This window comes from Telopea speciosissima, chromosome 11, assembly GCF_018873765.1.
Source record: "Telopea speciosissima isolate NSW1024214 ecotype Mountain lineage chromosome 11, Tspe_v1, whole genome shotgun sequence".
Taxonomy (NCBI): Eukaryota; Viridiplantae; Streptophyta; class Magnoliopsida; order Proteales; family Proteaceae; genus Telopea; species Telopea speciosissima.
In genome coordinates this window covers 41,781,110-41,805,479 of record NC_057926.1, presented here as the reverse complement: position 1 = coordinate 41,805,479, position 24,370 = coordinate 41,781,110, and the positions used below count along the sequence as shown (strand labels likewise).

General features: G+C 38.0%; 1 protein-coding gene across 3 annotated transcripts in view; it reads left to right on the top strand.

Moving 5' to 3' along the window:
- Positions 1–24,370, top strand: part of LOC122645836 (TATA-binding protein-associated factor BTAF1-like) — a 72,588-nt gene that overhangs the window by 5,097 nt on the left and 43,121 nt on the right. For 2 of the 3 annotated variants that reach the window (XM_043839221.1, XM_043839219.1), the window contains exons 1-6: positions 2,351–2,578; positions 2,747–2,841; positions 14,615–14,835; positions 15,016–15,070; positions 18,937–19,018; positions 21,271–21,608. In XM_043839221.1, coding sequence (XP_043695156.1) covers positions 2,530–2,578; positions 2,747–2,841; positions 14,615–14,835; positions 15,016–15,070; positions 18,937–19,018; positions 21,271–21,608 — 840 coding nt within the window. In that variant the 5' untranslated portion in view covers positions 2,351–2,529. Of the gene's footprint in view, positions 1–2,350; positions 2,579–2,746; positions 2,842–14,614; positions 14,836–15,015; positions 15,071–18,936; positions 19,019–21,270; positions 21,609–24,370 lie in introns of those variants that run through there. The other variant, XM_043839220.1, reaches the window with a different exon arrangement.

Genomic DNA, 24,370 nt, shown 5'->3' with positions numbered 1-24,370 from the left:
AGTTTAGGAATGGAGCTGTTAGAGTGGAGACTAAGGGCTAGGTTTAAGGTCGAGTGTAGGAAGTGATGTGGGGGATATAGGCTGGAAGTAGGGTTCGAAACTGATGGCTAAAACTGGAGTTATGGGGGAGTTCTAGTTGAGGTAGGAGTTGCAGGTTTAATGGAAGTTAGGGTTTGATGGATGGAGGGAGGTGTGGTTTAGGTTAGAGGATGAAGAGGAATGCTAAAACAGTAAAATAACTTACTGAGTTGCAGGTTCTTCAATGGCAGCTTGAAGATGAGCTTGGGCAGGACCTCCCGATCTACAAGATGCAAGAAGTCGATTGGAGATCCACCAATCCCTTCACCTTGATATTACTCACAAGACAACCTTGAAATTACTCACAAGGCACACTCACGATGGAGCAAAGGCAGCAACAAAGGCCGCAAACATAAAGCTAAGTTTTTATTAATCAAAATTCGTATACAATGCTGGCTTCCCTGACAAACTTATATAGAAGACTCAAAAATAGACTTAGACACTAAAAAGGAATGGCCTAACCCTATCCCTAACCTATTAGGTAACTTAAACCAACTAGGAAACTAAAATACTAAAAGAAATAGACTCAAAACATGGTTGGACTTAAGGTCACATGACCACTTAATTAAGTCACATGATCACTTAAATTGAACCAATTGGATGCAACCAATTTGAAGGTTCAATTAAAAAACCTAAAAGTAAACTAAGTATAGGGCTAATCCCGTATGCAACCTATATACCCCTAGTTTAGGCTCATTAAAGTGGCCTAATACATAGAAAACCCTTGGGAACAAAGGCCCAACATGTATATAACCCAACCCTAGGCCTATTTCTAAAGAAATAAGCCAATTTCTATGATGAACCTGCATCATCTCTTTCCAATGTACTTTCATTTGGTTAACATTCGCCAGCATATTCAGAATTAGGTTGTTTGATGATGCAGCAAAGGGAAGGAAGAGAAGGGGTTAGTGTATGGGTCTAGTCCTAGTTCTAGTACAATTTAGTCCAAGTTGTGGTCTTAGAAGTTAGTCTTTGTATTTTTCCATTTTTGATGTGAGTTTTAAGTTCTATAACTATACCTGAATGAATTGGTTCAACAAGTATTCTCTCTGACATATTTAAGTTCTCACTCACCTTGTGTCCAACCTTAACCTGAGGAATATTGGAACTCAAACTTAAATCTGCATTAGATCTACTTTTAGATGTGATCAACCTACCCGGTCACATTCCTCACCATTAGTGCTAGGCCTCTCAGTGTGCATTACATGTGAATCTTCAATAAGGTTTGAGATTTTGCTTGGGAGGTGATTTTGGCATCTAGTAAAAAGGAAATAGTTCACAATTTTTCCCAGAGTAGGCTTAAAAGTTCGCCAATTTTGTCAGGTTTTGCTTGGAATTTCAAAGATTGATTCTCAATTGTATCACAATCAGCGTATTTATCTTTCTTCTCTTGATCTACACCTACACCATCGCTTGCATCATCATCATCTTCAACCTCTGGAACTGAAGTATCAAAGATTCCACAGATCTGCAGAATGTCTAATCTAAGCTTCAGGCCTAGATTGAAGCCTTTTCACCTTCCACTGACACCCACACATCATTCTTTTGACCTTCAAAATTTTACTCTGCTTGACTTGCCTCGGGGAGCGTACCTGGACAAATATCTCATCTTGTATAACATTTCACATTCAAGTTTCTGTTACCAGTCTTCATGCATTTACCACATGCTTTTCCAATGCAGAGAACATCTTTTCCATATCTTTCTTCTACCACCAAGTTTTGGCTCGTTGAACAGAGGGTTCTCTGGTTGCTGATCGTCTTTTGCAGCTCCCACATTATAATGTCATCACAAAGTCATTTGTAATATACAAGGCTTGATGATTTCCAGGGAGAACTTTAGCAAGGATCCGCCATTCTTATTGTTGGATTCCAGGTACAGACTGACCTGGAGCAAGATAGATCCGGATTGAGCTGATCCCCTGATCAGTAGAAATGATTTTTACTTGAATCAATTTTATCGGGCTTGATCGAATTTCGTGTGTTTTTGCTTGATCTAGTTTTGAATCCCTGAAGGTCTGTTGCCTAATATGTTGATGGGCATACATGGGCTGCAAGCTTTCACGCTAATCTTTACTTGAAAGTTCTATTCTCTCAATGTATGTATTTTATTCCACAATTTTTATATATTCCTATTTGTATGTGTTTTCCAATCTTGACATGTTAAAATTATTAGACAGTTCATATGGCACCGTTAGTTGGTTTTGAACAAATTCATGTAGGCTTGTGGTGCACTTGATCATACAGACATACTTATTCTGTGTTTGTTGTGCAGATGATTTCAAGCTGTATGTGTCACATATGACATGTTTTTAAAAGTAATTCAAGGACAGATGTGGTATATATCTTAACAATTAGCCTGATGGTTTAGTATTTCAAGGACTTAGATTCTGGAAAGAGTATCTCACTTTTGCAACGTGTTTGAATGAGAGAGGACGCATATTCAGAGGCGTTATGGCTCAACAGTCGTCTCGTCTTCATCGTTTGCTCACTCTATTGGACAGTAACCTTTGCTGCCCCAATTTCATTGTGTATTCCAAACCTCATATAAACTGGCACTGCATTTTTAGACTAAAATGGTTCGACATTCATGAAACCATGGTTGAATATGTGTTAGCATTCACTTTCCCTCTTAATTATGTTTGCGCTGTGTTTCTGAACCAAAATTAAGCTGGTTCAACCCAAGCAACAAGATTTGCAGCTGCGCGTCAGATCGGGGATATTGCAAGGGCACATCCTCAAGACTTGAACTCTTTGCTAAGGAAGGTAACTAACTGATCCAGTTCTCAGTTTGTGCCTGTTTTCTTTTTTGTCTTTTTCTTTATATCATGTTTAATCATGGTTAGATTCAAATTGTTTTTTTTTTTTGGGAACTTGCAATGTGGTGTTTTTTTGAACTTGTTGCTGTTATACATAGCCAGAGTAGCACCCATACTATTGATGCATGATTGTATTAATGTATTTTGTGTATATTAGCATAGCAGAGAATGGTTTTATACTTCTGGCAACTCTGAACGTGATAAAATTTTGACGATTTAACAATTTAAGGTTTTACCTCTTCTGTTTTGTTGTTAGGGAGAATTTCATAGAAAAAAAGGAAATAGAGACGGGCATATTCATGTGTATAGAACAGGATATCTGTGAACCCTGAGCTTTTTAGCACGAGCATGTAACTGGCACTAGGAGTATTAAATACTAGTACCTAGTTATCATACCTGGATTGGTCATCAACCTTGGTTTGGGGTTGACTTGTTCGACCTCAGGGCATAGGTCAAAATCTCGTATTTTGGTTAAGACCGAAATGACCGACACACACCGAAATGGGCGAAAGTTAACCTAAACAGTGCATTTTTCACCACTGTTTCAGTTGACCAGGGAGGCCCATATTAGGCTACGATACTTTAGGGAAAACTTATTTTAGCCTATATAAACATATGTAAACTTTCGTATTGCAAGATAAGTCACACAAAGTAGTGGTTTGAATTTGTACCCTTGGTTGGTAGTATACGCCAAACCCTATTGTATACCTTGTGTACTAGTGCCTATTCTACACATTGTTTTATTACTAGAAGACAGGAAAGGCAAGTAAAACAAATAAATTATGTACCATGAATGAAGAAATATAATATTAATTAATTATTTATGAATTAGTACAAAGTACATGTAACATAGGCACCTGAGTCCCAACAATACAATGCTGTCTGCAAATACATGAGTACAAACTACAAAGTGGACCCCTTCATGCCATTAGATGACTAATACCATGAACTATGATGTGGATGATCGAGCCTACTCATGGACCGATGGAGCCGATGAGCATTTTCCTCCGACTGTATGAAAAATAGAGACTGCGTCATAGTGTGCTAGAAGAAACGTTCATAGTCCTCCACAGCTGCCCTGTAAATGACATCATCTACATATCGAAGGTAACCTATCCTAGGGTATAGGTCACCATACTGTGAGTGTGAAGAACCATCCACTTCGCCACTATGACTAGATGGTATTACCTGCATGTACGGCTGGTGGGCTGGGTAGGAGAAGCAGCTGTCCTCAAAGAACGATCTAATCTGTACGGGTGAGAGGGCGTCATACTTAGAAGCACTGGGAACAGATGCAGATGTATGCTCCCCCACGCTAATGAAACGATCATAGCTGCCACCATATGCTTTGAACTCTGACGAGCTGCTCTCTTCGGTGAAGGGTGGGGCACACCAATGCCCACTCGATCAGCTGTCCCCTATATTCAATCCTATAACGGTGCTAGACAAGCTATCGATTTCCATACAATCAGCCTTCTCATTTGGTCAGAACCGGCGATGAGGCCCTCTTGTGCAGTCTGCACGTGAGGATGGACATGCACCGTGGTCCCATATCCTGTGTGGCGTGATCAAACTGGGTCTCCCTAGTGGACCGAATCGGCTCTGGCTCCTGCTCTTCCTTTGCCTGGTCATACTCCTATCAAAGTCCTGCATATCTATCACCATTCCCATCACCACCATCGTCATCGTTGTCGCCATCATCTCCATGAGTAGATGGTGACGGTGTGGAGTTTGACCTCTAGAATGGACCAGTCAAGGTGGTCCTCATCATCCTGGTCACTTGTCAGGTGCGGGCGTGAAGGATCGACGTGTCTGTGAGTGTATATGACCCTCTAAAGCCATATATATCCACATCAAGCACCCATCAGACTGGCTATCTGGGGATTAGGCCTACCCTCAGCCTGATCCATCGCCGACTCACCTATATCCCTTACCCACTCCAACAAGGGATCCTCCTCTTACTCCATGTGGAAAATGTTGGCGAGCTCGATATGCTCCCTGTTTTTCTCTATATATGCTGCATCTTCAGCCTCATATACACCAAGTCTGCCAGACATTGGGAACCCAATCAGTTCCACCTCTTGGAGTGGATGAGCAAAAACATACTCTAATTTCGCTCACAGCCGGAGGCAGAACATGTTTGGGAGAGCACGTTGATTGCTAGCTTCGTCAATTCTTGTGTGTCACCCCATACAACACCCACCCTTCAGTTGGATTACACCAATGAGACATGTTATTTGCATTTCACTTTCGCACATCTTAATACAGATGTAAGCAGGAAAATAAGATACTGAATTGCGTACCAACATTAGTATTTGCCCGGCCAGCCACTTGACGAGGGCTCCCAAACTCCCCTTGGCATACCTGAAACTTTTAATCTATACACATTTGGAAAATTGTTAATGTTAATAACCAATACGAGTTGGGATAATTACTTAATATATTCCTAATGAACTACGAAACTCACCTCATTGTTGCAAATAGACTGTATTGTATCACAAAGCTTGAACTTGGCAACCACTTGCTTTACTGCTTCTAGAAGATTTGGATTTAACCCAAGTCGATGGCTATATTGATACTTGGGGTTTAGATAGCTTGCTGAAAATTGACATAGATATTTTCAATGTATAGTAATATATTTTGTAAATTATAAAATGCAATGTGATATGTATGATGGTGCGGGTGACAAGTGTAAGAACTGTGGGAGGGTCAAGGTAGTAAATTCATAATTACAATTGGGTTACATGAAGGATCACCTTTAAGCCTTTATTTGTTTGTGCTTATCATGGGGGATTTAACTAGCGACATTCAAGATGAGGTTCCTTGATGTATGCTTTTTGCTGCTGATATTGTTTTGGTGGATGAGACAAAAGCAGGGATTAATACCAAGTTGGAGTTATGGAGATCAACCTTGGAATCAAAAGGTTTTACGATAAGTAGAATGAAGACGGAGTATATGGTGTGTACCTTTGCTTACTCTAGGATGGATAATTAGGTGGTGAAAATTGATAAGAGGGAGATTTTGCAAAGTGATTATTTTAGGTATTTGGGATCAATCATAAATAAAGAAGGTGATATAGGGGATGGTGTTTCACAGAGAATTAAAATAGAATGGATGAAGTGGAGAGGTGTGTCCGGATTGTTGTGTGATTGGCATATTCCTTTAAAATTAAAGGAAAATTTTATAGGATAGTCATACGACTGGCTATGATGTATGGTGTGGACTGTTAGAAAGTTAACAAGCATCATATAACTAAACTCAGCGTAGCGTAGATGAGGACGTTGGGATGGATGAGTGGCAAAACTAGGAAGGATAGTAAGGAATGATCATATTAGAATTGATTTGGGAGTAGCTCCGATACATGATAAGCTACGAGAAAGTCATTTGAGATGGTATGACCATGTTCAACGGATGCCTTTGGATGCCCCAATACAGACCAGTGATTTGATTTTGAAGGAACTAAAAGAGTCAGGGGCAGACCTAAAATGACATTAGGAGAAATGGTGAGGAAAGACATGCATAGCTTATGCCTTGTATCAAGTATGTAATGTAGCCAAGGAATTAAGTATCGGTCCGTATCGTATCGTCTTGGCCGATACGTCTCGGTATCGGTCGGTGTCGATACGAGACAGACCGAGACGTCTCTATTTTTTTTAAAAAAAAAACTGTCTCGACTGTATTGACCGATACATATCGATACGATACGATATGTATCGATATAGACGAGACGTTTTTTATTATTTTTTTAGTGTTTTTTTAGTGTATCGGTACGTATCGGTATGTATCGATATGTATCGGTCGATACGTATTGATATGTATCGGTCGATACGTATTGATATGTATCGGTCGATCCGTATCGATACGTACCGATACATATCGATACTTCTCGACCTATTTAAGCAAAAACCTGGGTTTTGTTCATTCTTACCTGCAGAACACGAAACAGAGCCTTCCAAGCGGAAAAAACACAGTCCAGCCAAGGGCAAAATCCCAAAATCAAGGCCCAAACCCCTTTTTTCAAGCAGATTTTTTTAGGGTTTCGATTCCTAGGTCAAAAACGATTCTACAGGAGGTGGAATCAGAGCATTTGCTGCATCCAACAACCCACATTCGAAATCAAAAGGTGTTCTTGACATAAAAGGTTTGTTTTTTGAAAAAAAAACTTGAATTTTTTGTTCAAATCTTTGATTTTTGGTCTTTTTTTTGGTATGATTCATATAGAATAGGTTAAACTAACTTAGTATTGCATTCTTTGTATACATTTACAAAGATTTGAACTCCAATCATTGTATTTATCACCCAAAAGGGCCAAAACCGAAAATTGCATCCAAAAAATGAAATTTTGTTTTCTTCCAAAAATTAAAACATATGCTAATGTATATAATATATGTACTACATTATGTATAGATCTATCACCTTCCGTGAAGATTATATTTTTACCCTTTTGTATTTTTTTGCTATTTTCTGAAATTATAAAATACTTAAAAAATTGCAAAAAAATCATGATTTTTTCATCTTTTCTCTTTCATTATAGTTTGATAAAATGTATCAATGGCAATAGAGTGACTCTACATGACTTTGATCCATCCTGGCATTCTTCATTGCAATAGAGTGACTCTACATGTAAGAAATCTCATCTTATCTTTTTATAACAATTCCAAAGTGCCGCACTTGTCTGGTTATTGATTATTCACAATTCTTAGTGTATTTGCATGATATATGACATAAATTGCTTGTTTATATTGATTTTTGTGTCCAAAAGTATATTTTCATGTGTATTTTGATAATTTTTATGCGTTTTTGCACCGATCGATACGTATCTCCGATACGATACGATACGATACGATATGATATGTCTCTTAAAATCGCCCGACCGATGCGATACCCGATACCAATACTTTAAACCTTGAATGTAGCTCTAAATAGGAGGCAGTCCTATTAGAGGCCAGGTAAACAATGGTTCTGAAATAGCCTGCCGATTGGGGCAAAGTAGGCTGAATTGACTCAAAACTAGGGTTAGGTAAGGGGAAATGATTGAATGTGATAAACAATAAAAGAGGGCAGCTGTTTAGAAGTCCAATGATGGAGGTTAGGTCAAATTCTGAAGAGGTTTGAATTCTGGAATTTCTAGGGTTAGGGTTTCGAGTTTTAGAACTTAGGTTGAAACCAGGGTTTAGAGTGGTGTTTTGGGGCTGGGCTTGAGGTCAAGTTTCCTAACAAGGAGGGGGATAATCGATCCAATTATGGGGGGGGGGGGGGTTTGATGGTTTGATGGTAGATTAGGTCTGAACAGAATTTAGGTTGATTTTAGGTTTTACAGAGATGAGGGGGAATTAGGGTTTTGAGTGTTAGGTTGGGCTGCAAGCTTGGTCGAGTAGAGGAGAGGCTGTAATGGACCTATGGTTGAAGTTTGAGTTGATTTGGGTGGAGGGATAAGGCTGGACAGATGTTAGAAGACTTAGGGTTTATGGGGATCAATGGGTTTTAATGGGGGAAGGTAATGTGGATCGATTAGGGCAGATGATGGCTTGAATTAGGGGATTAAGAAGAAGAGGGGAATACTAAAATAATTAGCAACTTACTGATTTGCAGATCTGCAGCAACAACAACTTGAAGAAGCTGAAGAAGAACCTCCCGATCTGAATAGATGCAAGGAGTCACCGGACTCCACCAGCCCTTCAACTTTGATATGACTCACAAGGGGGGGGGGGGTCTTGATATTACTCACAAGACAGTCTCAAAAGAGAGAAATAGCAGCAAAGAGATCGATTTTTTTAAACTTGAATGGTGGGGAAGCCTCCCACGTTTTCACTATTTATAAAATAGGCTAACAGCCTAATCCTATTACAATTTAACATCTTTTTTGAGCCACAACCAAGGTTCTAAATCTCGGGTTTCAACCTAGTTTTGACCAGCCCGAAATAGAGATATGGTTGAAACTGGTTGAAACAAGGTCGAAACCTGGTACTTTTTCCCAACCAACTCGAGATTGTGGTTTCGAGGCCTAGAAATGGTTTTTAGGTCTATTTTTTGTACACAACCTATTTTTGACATTCGAAACACAATGCATGAACTATTTTCACAAAAAACTCAAAATGGTACTTGTGGTTACTGACCCAAGTTTACTAGTGTACGCTGAAGGATACACTAAACCTGGTATTATAAATACTTAGTTCACATAAAGTTAAAGTACAAGAACACTGAATAATACATGGTAGCCAAAAATCTATTAAATTGGTGTCCATTCGTCATACACAAATCATATTTTTTTTTCTTTTAAAAATATGTTGTATGGAAATGGTTTTTATAAATCAGAAAATTAAAAAAATAATTGGCCTACCAAAAAAAAATTTGACTCCGTAGAGTCGTAGATCAGGCTATTGGTGCTAACTTATTTAAATTTCAACAAATTCTACCATGTATTCAACAGTGTTGTACAAAAAAAATGATTTTTGGGTAGAAAACACTATTACCTTTGAGAAGAGAGGTTTAAACATTGGATTAAGAGAGTTGATGTAGATGCACCAAACGAAGAAACCTCTCGAAGAAATCCACACTTTTGAGCCAAACTCCACTCCTTTTGTCGAAACCAAGGATCAAGAACTCGGTGCCGATTGTCGACATTGGTTTCGACCAGCCAGAAACTGAGATTTCCCAGGTTTCGACCATATCTCGGTTGAAACTGGGTACTTTCTCTTGGCCAACTCGAAACCTTGATTTTGAGGCCCATAAGTTGTTTTTTTGCTTGATTCTTGTTGTGCTGCCTATTTTTGACATTTTGAACTTAATCCATGCATTAGTTTCACATAAAGAACACTCAAAATAATACTTGTGGTTTTGACCCAAGTTTGATAGTGTATATTTGTTGCAGAGCCAAAGGATTGTCTGCCAAGATCGAAATCTGGTAGAGAATAGGTAGGTATGAAAATGGATAGCTAGATTGTAGAGCTGGAGTCCCACCTAGGCCAATCCGCAGGAGTCCCACCTGGGTTGCTGAGTGTCACAGCTCTTTATTTCTCATAAGGGAAGAAATCTTTTGTTTTTTTGAAAATTCTGGAATGGCCCAACAGCCTCCAAGATTTTGGTATATGTAGGGGAAGAGGAGACTAAGCATCCTCTTGGGATGCATGCATTTGAATTAAAGAGATTGTTGTAATTCCAAGACAAGTGGAATTCCAACACTTAAAAACCAAACCCCAATACATAGAAACTATCCCCAAGAAAAATAGAAAATTGTTCCAAGACCTTGGAACTACAAACAAGACCAAAATAAAAGAAAGCAATAAACCTGCCTAGGAACATGAAAAGACACAAAAATAAAGCTAGCCTTTATGGGGCTAGCTTGACAGCTCCTAGGAGTCCACGATAGGACTGTGCAAGCTAGAAATAAATTTAGTCCATGGCTGTAACAAGTTTGAACTTGGGCTGGAACTTGGTCTTGGACTGGGCTGTGGGCTTGGACTAGGGCCGTGTGCTTGGGCCTAAGTTGGTACCTCTTGGACATGATATCAAATAAGGTTTGACCGGAACATAACTCCTTCAATATAGTTCATATTTAAGTAATCTTGGATTTGTTTGAAAGGTTTGTTGGAATGCTTTCCAACAAATCCAAGATTGCTTAAATCTGACTTATATTGAAGGAGTTATGTTCCGGTCAAACTTAATTTCTTGTGCGTGAATGTCGTTTAAAATTGCTATGAATGAAAATAAAATTTTAGACATCAAAACAAATGAATAGTTTACCCTTTTTTTTGATTTTTAGCAATGTTTTATCATATTAAGAATTATGGAATTTTTAGATTTGAGAAAAACCCCAGCATTTAAAAGTTGAAAATTGCACCTACCGCTGAAAATCCAGTTTTTGTTATTGAACTTGGGGGTTTGCTTTTTGTCCTTTTAGAATTTGATTTTTTAACTATTTTTATTGGATTTAAATATGGGGTATTTGCTTATTTGTGAATAATATCTTAAGTAAACGAAATCATTTACTTAAATGATAGTTAACACAAATAAGTGCCTTTCCTGGTTTCGAGCCGGGTTTCCTCTAGTTGCGATGGGGATAAGTGAATTTATATAGGTGTTTAGGTCGAAACTTGCGAAATTACCAAAATATGGCTGAAACCATGCGAAACCAGGTCGAATTTAAAGTCAACCTATATCTCGTCTCTATGGTCTGCGAAACCGAGACAATTCGGTTTAAACCTGCATTTTTTACTGAGTTCTTCTCCATGTTCCCAGCCAAATGTTGTTTCAGTCTTGTAGCTCCACCTCCCATGATCTTCTTACCATAGTAATTCATCATGTTTTTCTCTTGTCACTCCCAATTGACTGTTTATGCCTCCATGCTATGTCTCCGTACTGTTGCATAAGAAAACACGCCATAATTAACTGAGGCATAACAAGTGAGACCACTAAAACAACTATATAGTTACTTATTATTTTTCCCCTAACCCTTATATTTTTCTCTTAATTAAAAATAAGTTTTCATAATTTCTTAGAAAAAATATTGGCCTGATACAACAAAAGAAAATTTGGTGCAGCATAATAAGCCTCATATGGATGCGCTGCAAAACACGCTGAAAATTTTCTCGTAATTTTTCTTTATTTTTCAAACCAACACAGAAGATTTTTCCTTATTTCACTATTTTTAAAATGTTTTCTTAATTTCTAAAATTAAAAATAATTACTTACCACCAGAAAAAAATAATTCTGACTCCTTGAGACTGTAGATCGGCCAACAATGTCTAACATATATATGGAATTGAGCCACATCCAGTTGATATTAACACTAATTTTTTCACATTTTTTGTTGTGGGAAAATCCATTTTTTGTGAAATATATATATATATATATATATATAAACAGAAAAAAAATCCCAACACCGTGAGGCTGTAGATCGGGCTTCGATGGTTGAGGTATAAAACTTTTGTCACCAACTTTGAAGTATTTTTATCATATTTTTGCGAACAAATCATTTTTGGGAGGAAGTTCATCACCTGAATCTGTTGAATGTGGTCAAATCTTCACCAATATGCAGCTACCGATGTCTGTGGAGTGATGTGGCAACCCCCAACAGCGTATTCCATCCGTTTGATGAAGTGGGGTGGCCAAAGTCCAAGAAAATAAGGGCTTTTCTCCTTCTCACTGGAGAAATTGGCGAGACAGTCGAGTTCTGGTCAAAATTTTGACAAGAACTCGTGAAACATGGTATTTAGGTAAAGTGAAAAAGTCGTTTCGCCAAAATGACACTACACAAGGCTGAAATTTTGGTGAAACACCGAAATTTCGACCGAAACAGTGTTGATTCTGGGTTTTGCCTCGTGTTTCATCTCAGCCATGTTGAAATTAGTGAAATTTCTCCGGGATTTCGGCGAGTTTTTGTACTATGTCTTAGGAGGCCATCTTTTCACCGTTGTGCTGAATGCAATCTGGTTACCAATATTGTGTACCCTTTGATTTGCTCATCCTTGCTTAAGCTAGGTAATTGGTCTGTGCTTTGTATGACAGTGTTGGAGCTCCAATAGGGTTAAGATGTCAGATTGTACTGTTAATTTAGCAATTGCAAAGGATGCTAAAGAGACTGACAATTCGGCCGCAGGTCAAGCTGTTAAGCTCTAGAAATGGGAGATGGAATGATCTGTCAGACTGTCGGAGGAAGTTTTTTCATGAGAAGAGAGGTTTGATGGAGAGTTTGGCTTCAAGTGCACTAGAAGTGGGTAAGAAGTTTGGTTTGATTGCCCTGGGAAAAGAGGGATGGTGGGACTATTATTTTAGGTTTGCTGAGATTTGTGGTAGATTTGCAGTGGAAGGGGAAATTGAGCTAAAAATTTAAAACAATCTTGGCACGGAGAGAAACTATCCTTTAGTGTTGGGGGGGGGGGTGTTTGTGTGCCTGACTATTTTTCCCCTTCGACTGCTGTCAGCATTCTTGCTTTGGGGTAGATTTGCAGTGGAAGGGGAAATTGAGCTAAAAATTTAAAACAATCTTGGCAAGGAGAGAAACTATCCTTTAGTGTTGGGGGGGGGGTGTTTGTGTGCCTGACTATTTTTCCCCTTCGACTGCTGTCAGCATTCTTGCTTTGTCTTGGGTTGGCCTTATTTTTTTTGTTCGGGGGGGGGGGGGGTGGAGGAGTTGGGGGGTTGATGTTTGAGATGTTTTTATTGTTGGCTGATTGTTGTCTTTTGTGTGGTCCCTTGTCTGTTGTTGTTTGCCAGTGATGGGGCATTGTTTTTAGGTTTTGACATTTTTCGAACTGGTTCTTTTGTACTTATGTGTGGACATGGACTTGGGTTAGGATGTGTCACAAAGTTTCTTTTTTTTTTTTTTTTTTTTAGGGGGGGGGGGTTGATTTGTCATCTCCTGAGCCCTTTCTCTTTTACTAAGGGGAAAAGATGGGTTCCTGTAGAGGTGGAGGTGGGAGGAAGAGGAGGAGATTATTCCGGAATGGAAGAGCAGGTGCACCGAGACAGAGGAAGAGAGGGGGTAGGCTGGAGAGGATGGTAGTAGATGAAGGAGAAGGAGAAGGCAAGTGCTAGAGAGGAGAGGAGAAGGGGAAGGATGAGGTGGGGAGTAGAGAGCGTACCTTTTGGTGACGACGATGGTGAGGGCTTTGATGGGTGGGTGGTGACACATAGTTAGAAAAGAACCCTTTTTTTGAGTCTTGTTTTTCTCCTCTCTCTTATATTCAAGCTGCTTCTATATTTTTGCAGGATAAATGGATAATGAATAGCCATTTTATCAAGCAATGATCAAGCCGATGGTTGGAATCTTGTTGACTATCAAATTTTGACCATGTTGAGTGTTGACTAAAGGCTTATTTAGAAGGGTCACCTAGGACTCTGGACTATGGAGTTGATTTAATTTGGTTTGAAATTTTGATTTGATTTTCTTTTGGTTTTAAGTTTCTTCACTTTCTTAATTTTATGTTCTTCTATTGATTGTTTATTCCATTCCCTCTCTCTCTCTCTCGCTGGTCATTTATATTTGCTAAAGCATATCTTTTGTTTGAAAATATTCTTCAGACACCGAGGAAGTCAACCATGAAAGAACTTAGGGTTTTATGTGTTTTTGGGTCTTCCTGTATATGGCTTGTTGAGAGGTGTTTTGAATACCACAGGTCTGTTCTCCTTCAGTTCTGTTTGTGCGTGATGGGTCAGGCTTGATGACATCTTGTAATTCCAACTTTTTTTTTTCCAGGGAGAAAAATTGAAGCAATATGTGTTGGAAGGTTCATCAGGATCTCTTGAGTTGAGGGCTGTTTAAGACCATGGTCTCAAGAGGTCCCATAAAACCTTTCAGCATATAAATTGCCTCAGATTTTTTGTTTTCCCTCATTAATATAAAAAATAATATCCAAGTAAACAAAAGAAATGTCAAGATGTCATAAATCCCATGGTATGTTCTCCTTGTGTGATGTTTCACATCTAGTAATTCTGTTGATTTTTCCTCTGTTTTGATTTTTAGTGTGTTATTGATCAGGAGAAGAATTTGCTACAATAAGTAGGTTGAAAGGTTCCTGAGGATTTCTTGAGCTTTAACTACAATAAAAAAAGCTGCTAATTTTTGTTAACTAGCTTTTACTGAATCACCCTATAGCCTATATATTTTATACACAAGTCATTCTCAATATTTGCTATTTTCGTCGTTTGTTACACATTCAGTTGAAGTTTTGCCATATTGCAACTTGTTTTTTAATCCACTTTGTTTGTTGGATGTTAGGTATCTCAGTGTCTTCGTAGCAAGAATTGGGATACAAGGGTTGCTGCTGCACATGCTATCGGGGCTATTGCAGAGAATGTGAAACATGCAACTATGACAGATCTATTTACACGTGTTGAAACGGAGATGTCAGACGGTGGAATTTCCGCTGTTGTTGACGATCTAATTATGGCATGGCCAAACTTTCACCCCAAAGTTGTGGCGGGGGCCTCTTTCAGAAGGTAACTCTAACTGTATGCTAATTTGGTTGTACTAATTCTCCGTGGTGTCTTTCCTACTTGTATGTATATTTTGCTTCTGTAAAAGTTTTTTTGGTTGCTGACTTGTTCCTTTGCTCACTTTTGGATTTTTAAGTGCCAGCCGTTGTTATTTAGTCATCTTTATTTTGTTTGTTTTTACAGTTTTGAAATCAGCAAGGTGTTGGAATTTGGTGCTTTGTTAGCATCTGGTGGTCAGGTACTGCCGTACTGGGGCTTATGATACCTTCTGATTTTTTAAACTTACTTTTTCCTGTGCCATTTCACGTGTTTCCCCCCTTTGTGAATAAGAAAAACTTAACGCAAAATGAAATGAAAGCCACGCAGGAAAAGATTTATTATTGGTCTTGTACTGCTACATCTGGATTAGCTCGTAGCTAGTGTTCTATTGGATGTCTAGAGTTGATCTTGTATCTGTAATGATGTTTTCAACTTAATGTATAGTATTGTTAAAAGAGTATGTTCATATTTTAACGTGTCGTTGCACTAAAGCATGTTTCTCACTTAAGCAATACGTTTTTTTTGGTGGAAAATAGGTTGTTACTTCAGTTTTATGTCAATACACTGATTTTCGCATGGCTCACATCACTAGTTTGTGGAGTTCCTTTCCTTGAGAATACTCTCTAGAGTTCTAAGTAAATTATTTTTTCCTGCTATGATATTGAAGTGTTTGTGTTGAAATTTTTTTCAACATTTGTAGTGAACAAAATTAGTAATGATTCTTCCAGCTTTAAGTTATTGTCTTTACTACGAATGAGTTATATTAATGAATGAAAAATTGTGTGCGAAATGTGTTCTTATTAAATTCCAAATTTGTTTTTTTCATATTGTTTTTCAATTTGTCATTAGGACCCTGTAATAAATCCTGTTCTTGAACAATAGAATCAGATTTTCATGGAGGTTACTTCTCTCCAACCAAAAATTCATGTATCACCCTCTTACCGCATTTTATGCAGTCCTTCAGGTTTGTGAGGGAATTTTTTCCTTCAGTTTGTCTAGTGTCCAAAGTCAGTATCGTGGACGTACTGAGGAAACTTCATAATCTTGCCTTTTCGGGTTCTTTCATAGTTCAAGAACTCGCGAGATCTCACGAGTAGATCTCCGAGTTTCTCAGTTTTTGGAAAAGCCGAGCCGAGACTGCCTACGAGTCTCAAAAGTGCAATATCTCGGTGAGATCTCGGATCTCGGTTGGATCTCGGTTTCGACCCATTATTTTAACCCACCTACCACTTAAATACCTTACCTGATTGGACAAAACTCGGCATATCTTGGCGAGATCTCGGATCTCGGGTCTAGATCTCGGGTTGACCCAAAGTTGAGGCTTCGAGTTGAAAAAAAAAAAAATACACCAACTCGGCGAGATCTCGACTCGTCTTGGTTTTTCCAAGAGTCAAGTTGGTACCGAGACCCGAGTTTTAGTACCTTGGGTTCTTTGGGTCCAGAACAGTGCACTGGGCCAAAGGTGGTCTAGTGCTTTCCATTTTTTAATTCATACTCAATGTATGCTATTGCAGAGAGCCACTGTTAGAGCTACTCATTGGGCATTAGCAAATTCACTCTTTAAAGAGGCAACGGCAACTTGCCTTTGTTTTTTAGTAGTTGAACAATGACTTTATTAGGAAAGCAAAGGAATAACTAGGATAGATGCTTTCAAGAAGCAAGCATGTCAAGATAACTGGAGGCCTGGAAGCCAGAGTACCGGGCATGAAAAAGCTTGGAGCAATCCACTATCTACATTGGAAGACTATCCCCAAAACAAAGTTTAGGCCTCTTTGCACTTGCTTGGCAAGATCATCTGCTGCTTCATCCATGCATCTAGAATTCCATAAAAAAGTTAAATTGTATTCAATCATTCAAATTGTGCAAGAAGCAAACTGTACACTCGGTATGCTGTACAAAAAGTCCAGGGAGCCCCCACCACCTAAAGCACCTGACATTGCATATGGGTGTTCATCCTCCTGCCAATACAAAATACAGAAAAGAGTCTACCCTATACATCTTGATGCAAGGGAATCACATAAATAGGCTTATTTTAGTGGAAATAAGCGTTGGATTGTGTTCTATACATGTTTGGCTTTTAGTCCAATGGATTTCATTGTAATGGATTGTGTTTATGGGCCTAAAATAAAGGTAGAAGTTAGGAATACAGGACTTGCTTTATTAGTTAGTTCAAGTTGGAGTCCTAGTTAGTATAGGAGTTGTTTTAAGTATGTTATTGGTCAATTAAGTTGCTAGTTAGATTACCATTTGGTTTAGGCTATTTTTAGTCGTATTGGGATTCAGATTTTGATTATATATATATAATATGTGTGTGTGTGTGTATATATATATATATATTTATGAGATCCCTTTTTGGTTGTTCGAACTTCAGTTTTTGCTATGATAGTGTAATTTTCTCAAACTATCATGGAAGATGACTTTTTTGTGTGTCATGGCATGGACGAGGGATGGAGATATGCACATATTTTTATTAGATATATTAGACATTTGGCTTCTCTAGGAAACCCCTCGTTCAGATGGAGGCCAGGTTTGATTGATGCGTTGGTGAACACTTTGGCCATAAATTGGGTTGTGATTGGTTAGATCTAGGATTTGCCATGGGCATAGGTTTCCTTTGTGAGACCCAGCTGTATTTTGATTTTTTTTTTTAAAATTCATCTTGATCTTCTTGTTTTGGGTTGGAGGAGGCGTGGGTATTCTCTTGTGAGGGTTTTAGTATAGTACTTTTTTTTTTTCTTCATTAATATCATTATGGTTCTACCTCAGAGATCATTTTGTTCGAGAACTGGTTTGTGTCACCATCTGTTAGGTTTTATGCAGAGGAAGGAATCATGGGTGTTTGAAAGATAGATCTCCCAAGCTATGTTTTGGTGCTAGGAATCTCTTGGTGGATCTGACCTGTTCAATGGATAAGGTCCTAGTTTTGTGAAGAGCTGCTCAATACCTGTACATTGTTTCCTTCTTGACTTAGTTTGTACTTTAACTCCCCCAACTGGCTAGAGATCCCCTTCTGCAAGAAAAAACTCAAATCCTTATCTTGACAAATGGCCTAACTGATTTATGAAAGAGGAAAAATTCAAGAGCCTTTGACAAGTCTAGTTTGCTACGAATGGCAGACAATGGGTTTTGTTGGGTGTTGGTATCAAATCACATTACAGACTACAGTATCGACTCTCTGCCCGACCTTGGCCTGGATGATATTTTCAAACCCGTTTCTGTGGTTCTATTCTTTACCTTAAATGTCTATTTGGTAACTCCAGTTTGTCACAATATTTTGCCAAACACATACTCCATAACCGAGTCATTAGTTGTATGTTGTTCCACTTTTTGTTTAAGGGTGCCATGTATCTCGGACTCAAACTCCTCCCTCCCCAATCTCATATTGGCCAACTTTTGTTTTTTTTTTTTTGGGGGAGGGGGTTGTTAGGGTTTGGGCTTATATGCAGGAAGTTTACCTCCCCCTACTTGGTGCATCTTTTGGGGTGGTTAGGCCAGACCGTGACATGTCCCATCAGAGTCGGACCCAGAGGCATTGGGGATGTGGATTGGGGGCACTGTAGTGTGTGTATCGCATGGGGTTGTGGGTCCTCCCTAGTGAGAGCCTCAGGGATTGAGTACAGCATTGCAGTGTGGGTCTCACGCAGGGGTGTGGGGGTCGAGGGCGCCAGGGATTGAGTGGGGGAGATTGTCACAGACTCAAACTCCTCCCTCCCCAATCCCACTTCGGCCAGGTTTTGGGAGGGTCTTGGGCTTTTAAGTGGGAAGATTTCATCCCCCTAATAAGTGCATCTTTTGGGGTGGTTGGGCCGGACTGTGACACGTAGTTAGTAATTTAAGTTTTAGTAACTGTACATTTTTCACATTTTAAGCAGGCTGTTAATTATGCATATCGACACTCTTGAACTTATGCTGATATAGTTCACAAATCTTTTATTTGCATGGTATCTTTGCAATTGCTTCTATGTGTTTCTGTGTTATTCAAAGTTGATGTCATTGATCCCTTTCTTTTCATTGTTCTTTGTGTACTGCAATGTGTTTCGAATACTTACATCCGTCTTGATTTAGGAGTATGATATTGTGGGTGACAGTAACAAGAACCCTGGGGAGCGTATAGCCCGTCAAAAACAGAATCTCCGACGCCGTTTGGGTGAGCCTATGCCATGCTTTGATGGTCCCTAATTCTGATGCCACGTAATCTGTGATGTTCTCTTTGCAAATATTTAGCTTCAACTTTCCTAAATAGTTCATACTAGTGAAATCCCCATCTAACGCAGAAGGAACTTATTAAAAAAATAAAATTAGAACTAGTTATAAATAAGAGTTATGTTATTTGGCAAATGAAAATAAATAAGAATTGTTATGATATTGAAATATAAAGTTAACATATAAATAAGAATTAGAAAAAAATTAATGTAATATTTCCTGCATGTTTGAGTTTGTGGGTGACCTCTTTGTGCATAAAACTTACGGAAGGTCCGGATCGTCTCCAGTTGATCCCTCCTGGGAATTTGCGAAAGTAGGACTTACACCTGACCTGTTCCTGTCCTGGTTATAGACCTATTCTTTAACTATTGGTTTGATGGTTAATATTACAATACCAAATCATGTAGTGGGCATCTACATAGGGCTGTATATTAGAAGAAGAGGAGAAAAGATAGATATATTTTTCTAGTTATGACTTATGAAAGAGATATAAATAGAAAACATAAAGTACATGTGCTTAAGAAAAAGAAAGTGTGCCTACAATTTCCTGTTAAGAAATCCTGGCTCTAATATTACCTTTGCAATTCTTTTGCAAAATTGCATGTTAAAAGGTTAAAAAAGCTGTTTAATACTGGAATATCCATTGAAAAAGAAGTAGCTGTCAAGGGGTCGCCTAGGGTGATGCTTTGGTGTCCAGGCGCCTTTGTTGCCTTGGTTACCTAGGCACCTTGTTGGTGTCCCCTTGTGTCCAGGCCCCCTTCAACGCGTCGCCTAGATGCTGTGACAACTATGGAAAGAACAAACCAAAAGTGTAATAAAAGATTTCAGTAAAATGAATGGATCAATTGAACTAAACTGAAATAAGTATCCCCCTAAAGAAAGTGTACAAGAAAATACAATGATAGAATCATAGAAAGGAAAAAAAAAGTAGAAGCTGTAGTAATTAAAATATGGTGTTATCAAAATTATATTTATTTAACAGTTGTGAACTATGTGAATGCAAGATAATACTAAAAATAAGGTACATGCATGGTTTAAAGTATCGACCGATACTTTAAATGGACCGATACGTCTTTTTTTATTTATTTAAAATGGGCTGTCTCGAATTGTATCGAAATATATCGACCGATACAATACGACTGACACGTATCGATGGTATCGATACGTCCAGTAAAGGATTTTGTGGGTGATTTAATACGTATCGATACGTATGGGCCGATACGGCTCGATACATACCGATACATTACCGATACGTACGGATACATACCGATACCATCAATACATTCCATAAAAAAACCATTTTCACTCTCAGACTCGATACAACTCCTAATCTAACGAAAAAATGAAGGAAAACTCATCTTTGATAACAATTTCAATTTAATGCACTTGTTTGTTATACATTATTCACCATTTTAGTGTTAATGCATAACACTTGTTATATATTGCTTATTTATATTGTTTTTGGTTCCAAAAGTGTATTTCCATGTGTATCTTGACCATTTCTATGTGTATCTGTATTGTTCGATACGTATCTCCGATACAATACGATACATCTCTTAAAATCACCCGACCAATATGATACCCGATACCGATACTTTAAACCTTGGGTACATGCATATGTATATGCTAAAATTGCATTAAAAATAAAAGTAAATTTAAAGTAGATATTGGCAACAGCATAAGAAAATGTGTTATAAAAATTAAAATGTAGAATGATTTATTGCTGTCTGTAAAAAAAATGGGGTAGAAAGCACTCTGTTCTTCCATGATGTTTTTTTGGGTGCACTAGTTTTTATGAAGAGTATAGCTAATTCATTTATGTTTCTATTACATATTTCTCCTTTGTTTTAGTGGAAGTTGGTTAGCAGTGTCATGCTGGTATTACATTATTGGATCAGTTAGCTGGCCCTGCTACCCTGATGATATTAGCTTACATGAGGGTGAGGCAAACGCTCAGAAGTGGTGAAAAATCTTTTTTATCTGATGGTGTTATGGTTACTGTGGTCTATTAGATCTGGAAGTTCTGCCAGCTGGTTAGCAGGACCATGTTGGTTGGCTATAATTGTCATAAATTTTTGATATCATGTATTCCTATCTATCTTAACTTAGTGACATACTATGGCATTATATCTGCTGTTTTCTACTTATATTAGCAGATGTAACTGCTTTTAAAACAATGATTTTTCATGTCTGCAGGTTTGGACATGTGTGAGCAGTTCATGGATGTCAATGATATGATCAAAGATGAAGATCTTCTTGTGGAAAAGTATAACTTCCATGGAAATGGGATGGACAGGAGATTCTATACATCACAATCTGGAAATCGTATTCAGCAACTAGTTGCAAATATGGTTCCAAGTGTCATTTCTAAAAGACCAAGTGCAAGGGAATTGAATCTCTTGAAACGAAAAGCAAAAATAAATGCGAAGGATCAAACAAAAGGATGGACGGAGGATGGGGATTTTGAGGTGTCATATTCTCAAAATCCAGGGACACCAAAGGGCTCATCTGCAGATCCACTGAGCTCTAGTAAGGTAATACAAACTTTTCCCTCCAGCTATATGTTTTGAGAAACTCTCTAGCTTCAGTGATTAACATTGAAGAAGCATAATTTTTTAATTCTAGATGGCATAGTTGTCAAGGTGTTGCCAAGGCGCCACTTAGGCATCCAAGCGGATTTCTAGGTGCCTAGGTGGCTGCCACCTTATTGTAGGGCGCCTTGCATTGGTTTTATTGGTATCGAACCAGATTCTGGTACTTATTTATGCCAAATATCATTTAAGTAAATGTTTTTATATTTACTTATTTGGTATTTCTTTACTTAAGATATTATTCATAAATAAGCAAATACCCCCTATTTGAATCCAATAAAAATAGTTAAAAAATAAATTCCAAAAGGATAAAAAGTCAACCCCCCAGTTCAAGAACAAAAACTGGATTTTTGGCAATAGTTGAAGCTTTCAACTTTTTAATGCTTGGGTTTTTCTCAAATCTAAAAATTCCATAAATCTTAATATGGTAAAACATTGCTAAAAACCAAAAGTGCGGTAAAATATCTATTTGTTTTGATATTAAAAAAAACATTTTCATTTAGAGCGATTTTGATAGCATTTGCGCACACCAAATAAGGTTTGACTAGAACATAACTCCTTCAATACAAATCAGATTTAAGCAATCTTGGATTTGTTGGAAAGCTGGTTTTATGCTCTACCTAATACAAAAAATCTCATGTAAAAATAAAATCATTTGATCAATCAAATTTCTTAGAGAACAAGAACATTTCTCTAAATCGAGAGCAGGTTAATTACTTATTGATAACATCATATTTTCTAATAATAGTATAAACCAAATGTGAGACTAGGTATACTTGAAAATGACCAATTTCAAGAACATTTAAACCAAATGTGTGTTTTGATTGTTTCACACATATAACCGATTTATTAAAAAAATAATATTGAAATGCGATTTAGGCCGCCTAGGCACCGCTTAGGGAGGACCTCAAACGCCTTGGATTGCCTAGCGCCTTGACAACTATGGTTGTAGAAGGTATTGATGCTAGCCTGCTAGGTGTTCCTTCATGGCATGGAAAGAAACAATAATTGTAGAAGGGAAGGCTGCAAAACCTGATGATACTAAGCCTTGGGTTGAAAATGTTTGTATTGTAGGATGAAAATCATAAGGAATCCTGCTGCCGTGATGCCAATTGCTGGGTAGGGAATGATGAGTGTCCTAATCCAGGTTTAAATCAATTATTTGGGAGGGTTTATTCTTCACCTGATACAAGCAACGTGTGCCATACTTTCCGCTGTTATAAATCAAAATTCATATATGAATTTAACTTTGATTTGATTGGGGCTGAAAACTGGTCGAAATAAGCAAGGGATTTGTTTTAATTGGATCTTGAGCTTGGGCCAAGTTTGAATGTGCCAAATTGTGGTGACCCGATTGTTACTGTTTCTGGCCCTCGGACAAAACCAACAACTTTGAGACTAAGGAAATTTCTAAAATACCATAGGGTAGTTGCAGTACTGGTGATGTATAGGGAATTTAAGTACCGTCACTACTCCATCAACAAACATTTGGAGTCTGCAGTGATGCTTTGCTTGAGACATTTGTGGGAACAACCTATAGTCATTTATTGAGGGCGTGATATAGGCAGGGATCAAAAGATCCTAATTTAAGCCCGCAGGTAATTAACCCAAGGGGAGTCAACAGAGAGAGCCTTTAAGACACTTTAGATTGAGATTAAAAAAAGGGTCGAGTTCATAAAGATTGAAGAATGACCAAAAGAAGGCCCTGTGAAGATGTGATTAAAGGGGAAAAGAAGAGAAATATTAGTAGTAAAGGAGAATGACAAGAAATAAAATGAAAAAAAAAACAAAGCTAGAAACTAGATTCAAACTAGCCAGTAGGAAACTACTTGATGCAGGAGCAATTTCTTGGACCGGATTAAACTTGTTGGAGGACCCATATGAAGACGAACCGGGTCCATGGGTTTTTAGATTCAGTAGGATATTTAGGAATAATTTTATTTGGGAAATATATGTAATCTTTTAATTTGGGTAGGAATTTGAGTTTTTTTTAGTCTATTTTTATTAGTCTAGGTTTAGAAAGTAATTAGGAAGTAGATTTTAATTCTGTTTTAGACTTCTATTAGGACACGTAATTTCTTTTTATATAAATATGCTTGTAACCCAATTTGGTGGGCAGATTGAAGAGAATGGAATAGTTGAGTTATGGTTTGAAGCCAGTGTGGCAGTGCGTGTGCACTCTTCTCCCGCCCTCCCCCTGCAACTCTGATTTTTCCCAGCTTCCCCTCTTCTTCTAACCGGCCCTCCACTACTCTACCAGGCCATGACCCTTCCAATAACACTAGAAAGCCACTTGTGACCTTACCAATCTATCCATCTCAATCTATTATCAAAATCCATTAAGTATACTGGTTATGGTGATATTTATAAGTGACTGCAAGAGCTCTCTGTCCCAAATTAATTTTCACTTTTGTTTTTAAAATTGGCAAAAAGACTTGTTGATGGTTACATTGCAATCTGATATTTTGACTTTTAACAAAATTTTAAAATAAGTAATCTCTTTTATAAATAAGAATTCTAATATGAATCTAATTACAATATTGGAACTTCTTAAAAGAATTCTGATATGAATCTAATTACAATGTATGAACCTCCTAAAAGAATTCTGATATGAATCCAAGTTCAAGCCTCGTGATTAGGCCTGTTGGATTCTCCTGGATCTGGGTGTCTGGGACACCAGGGAACATCCATCATTTAGCGGAAGA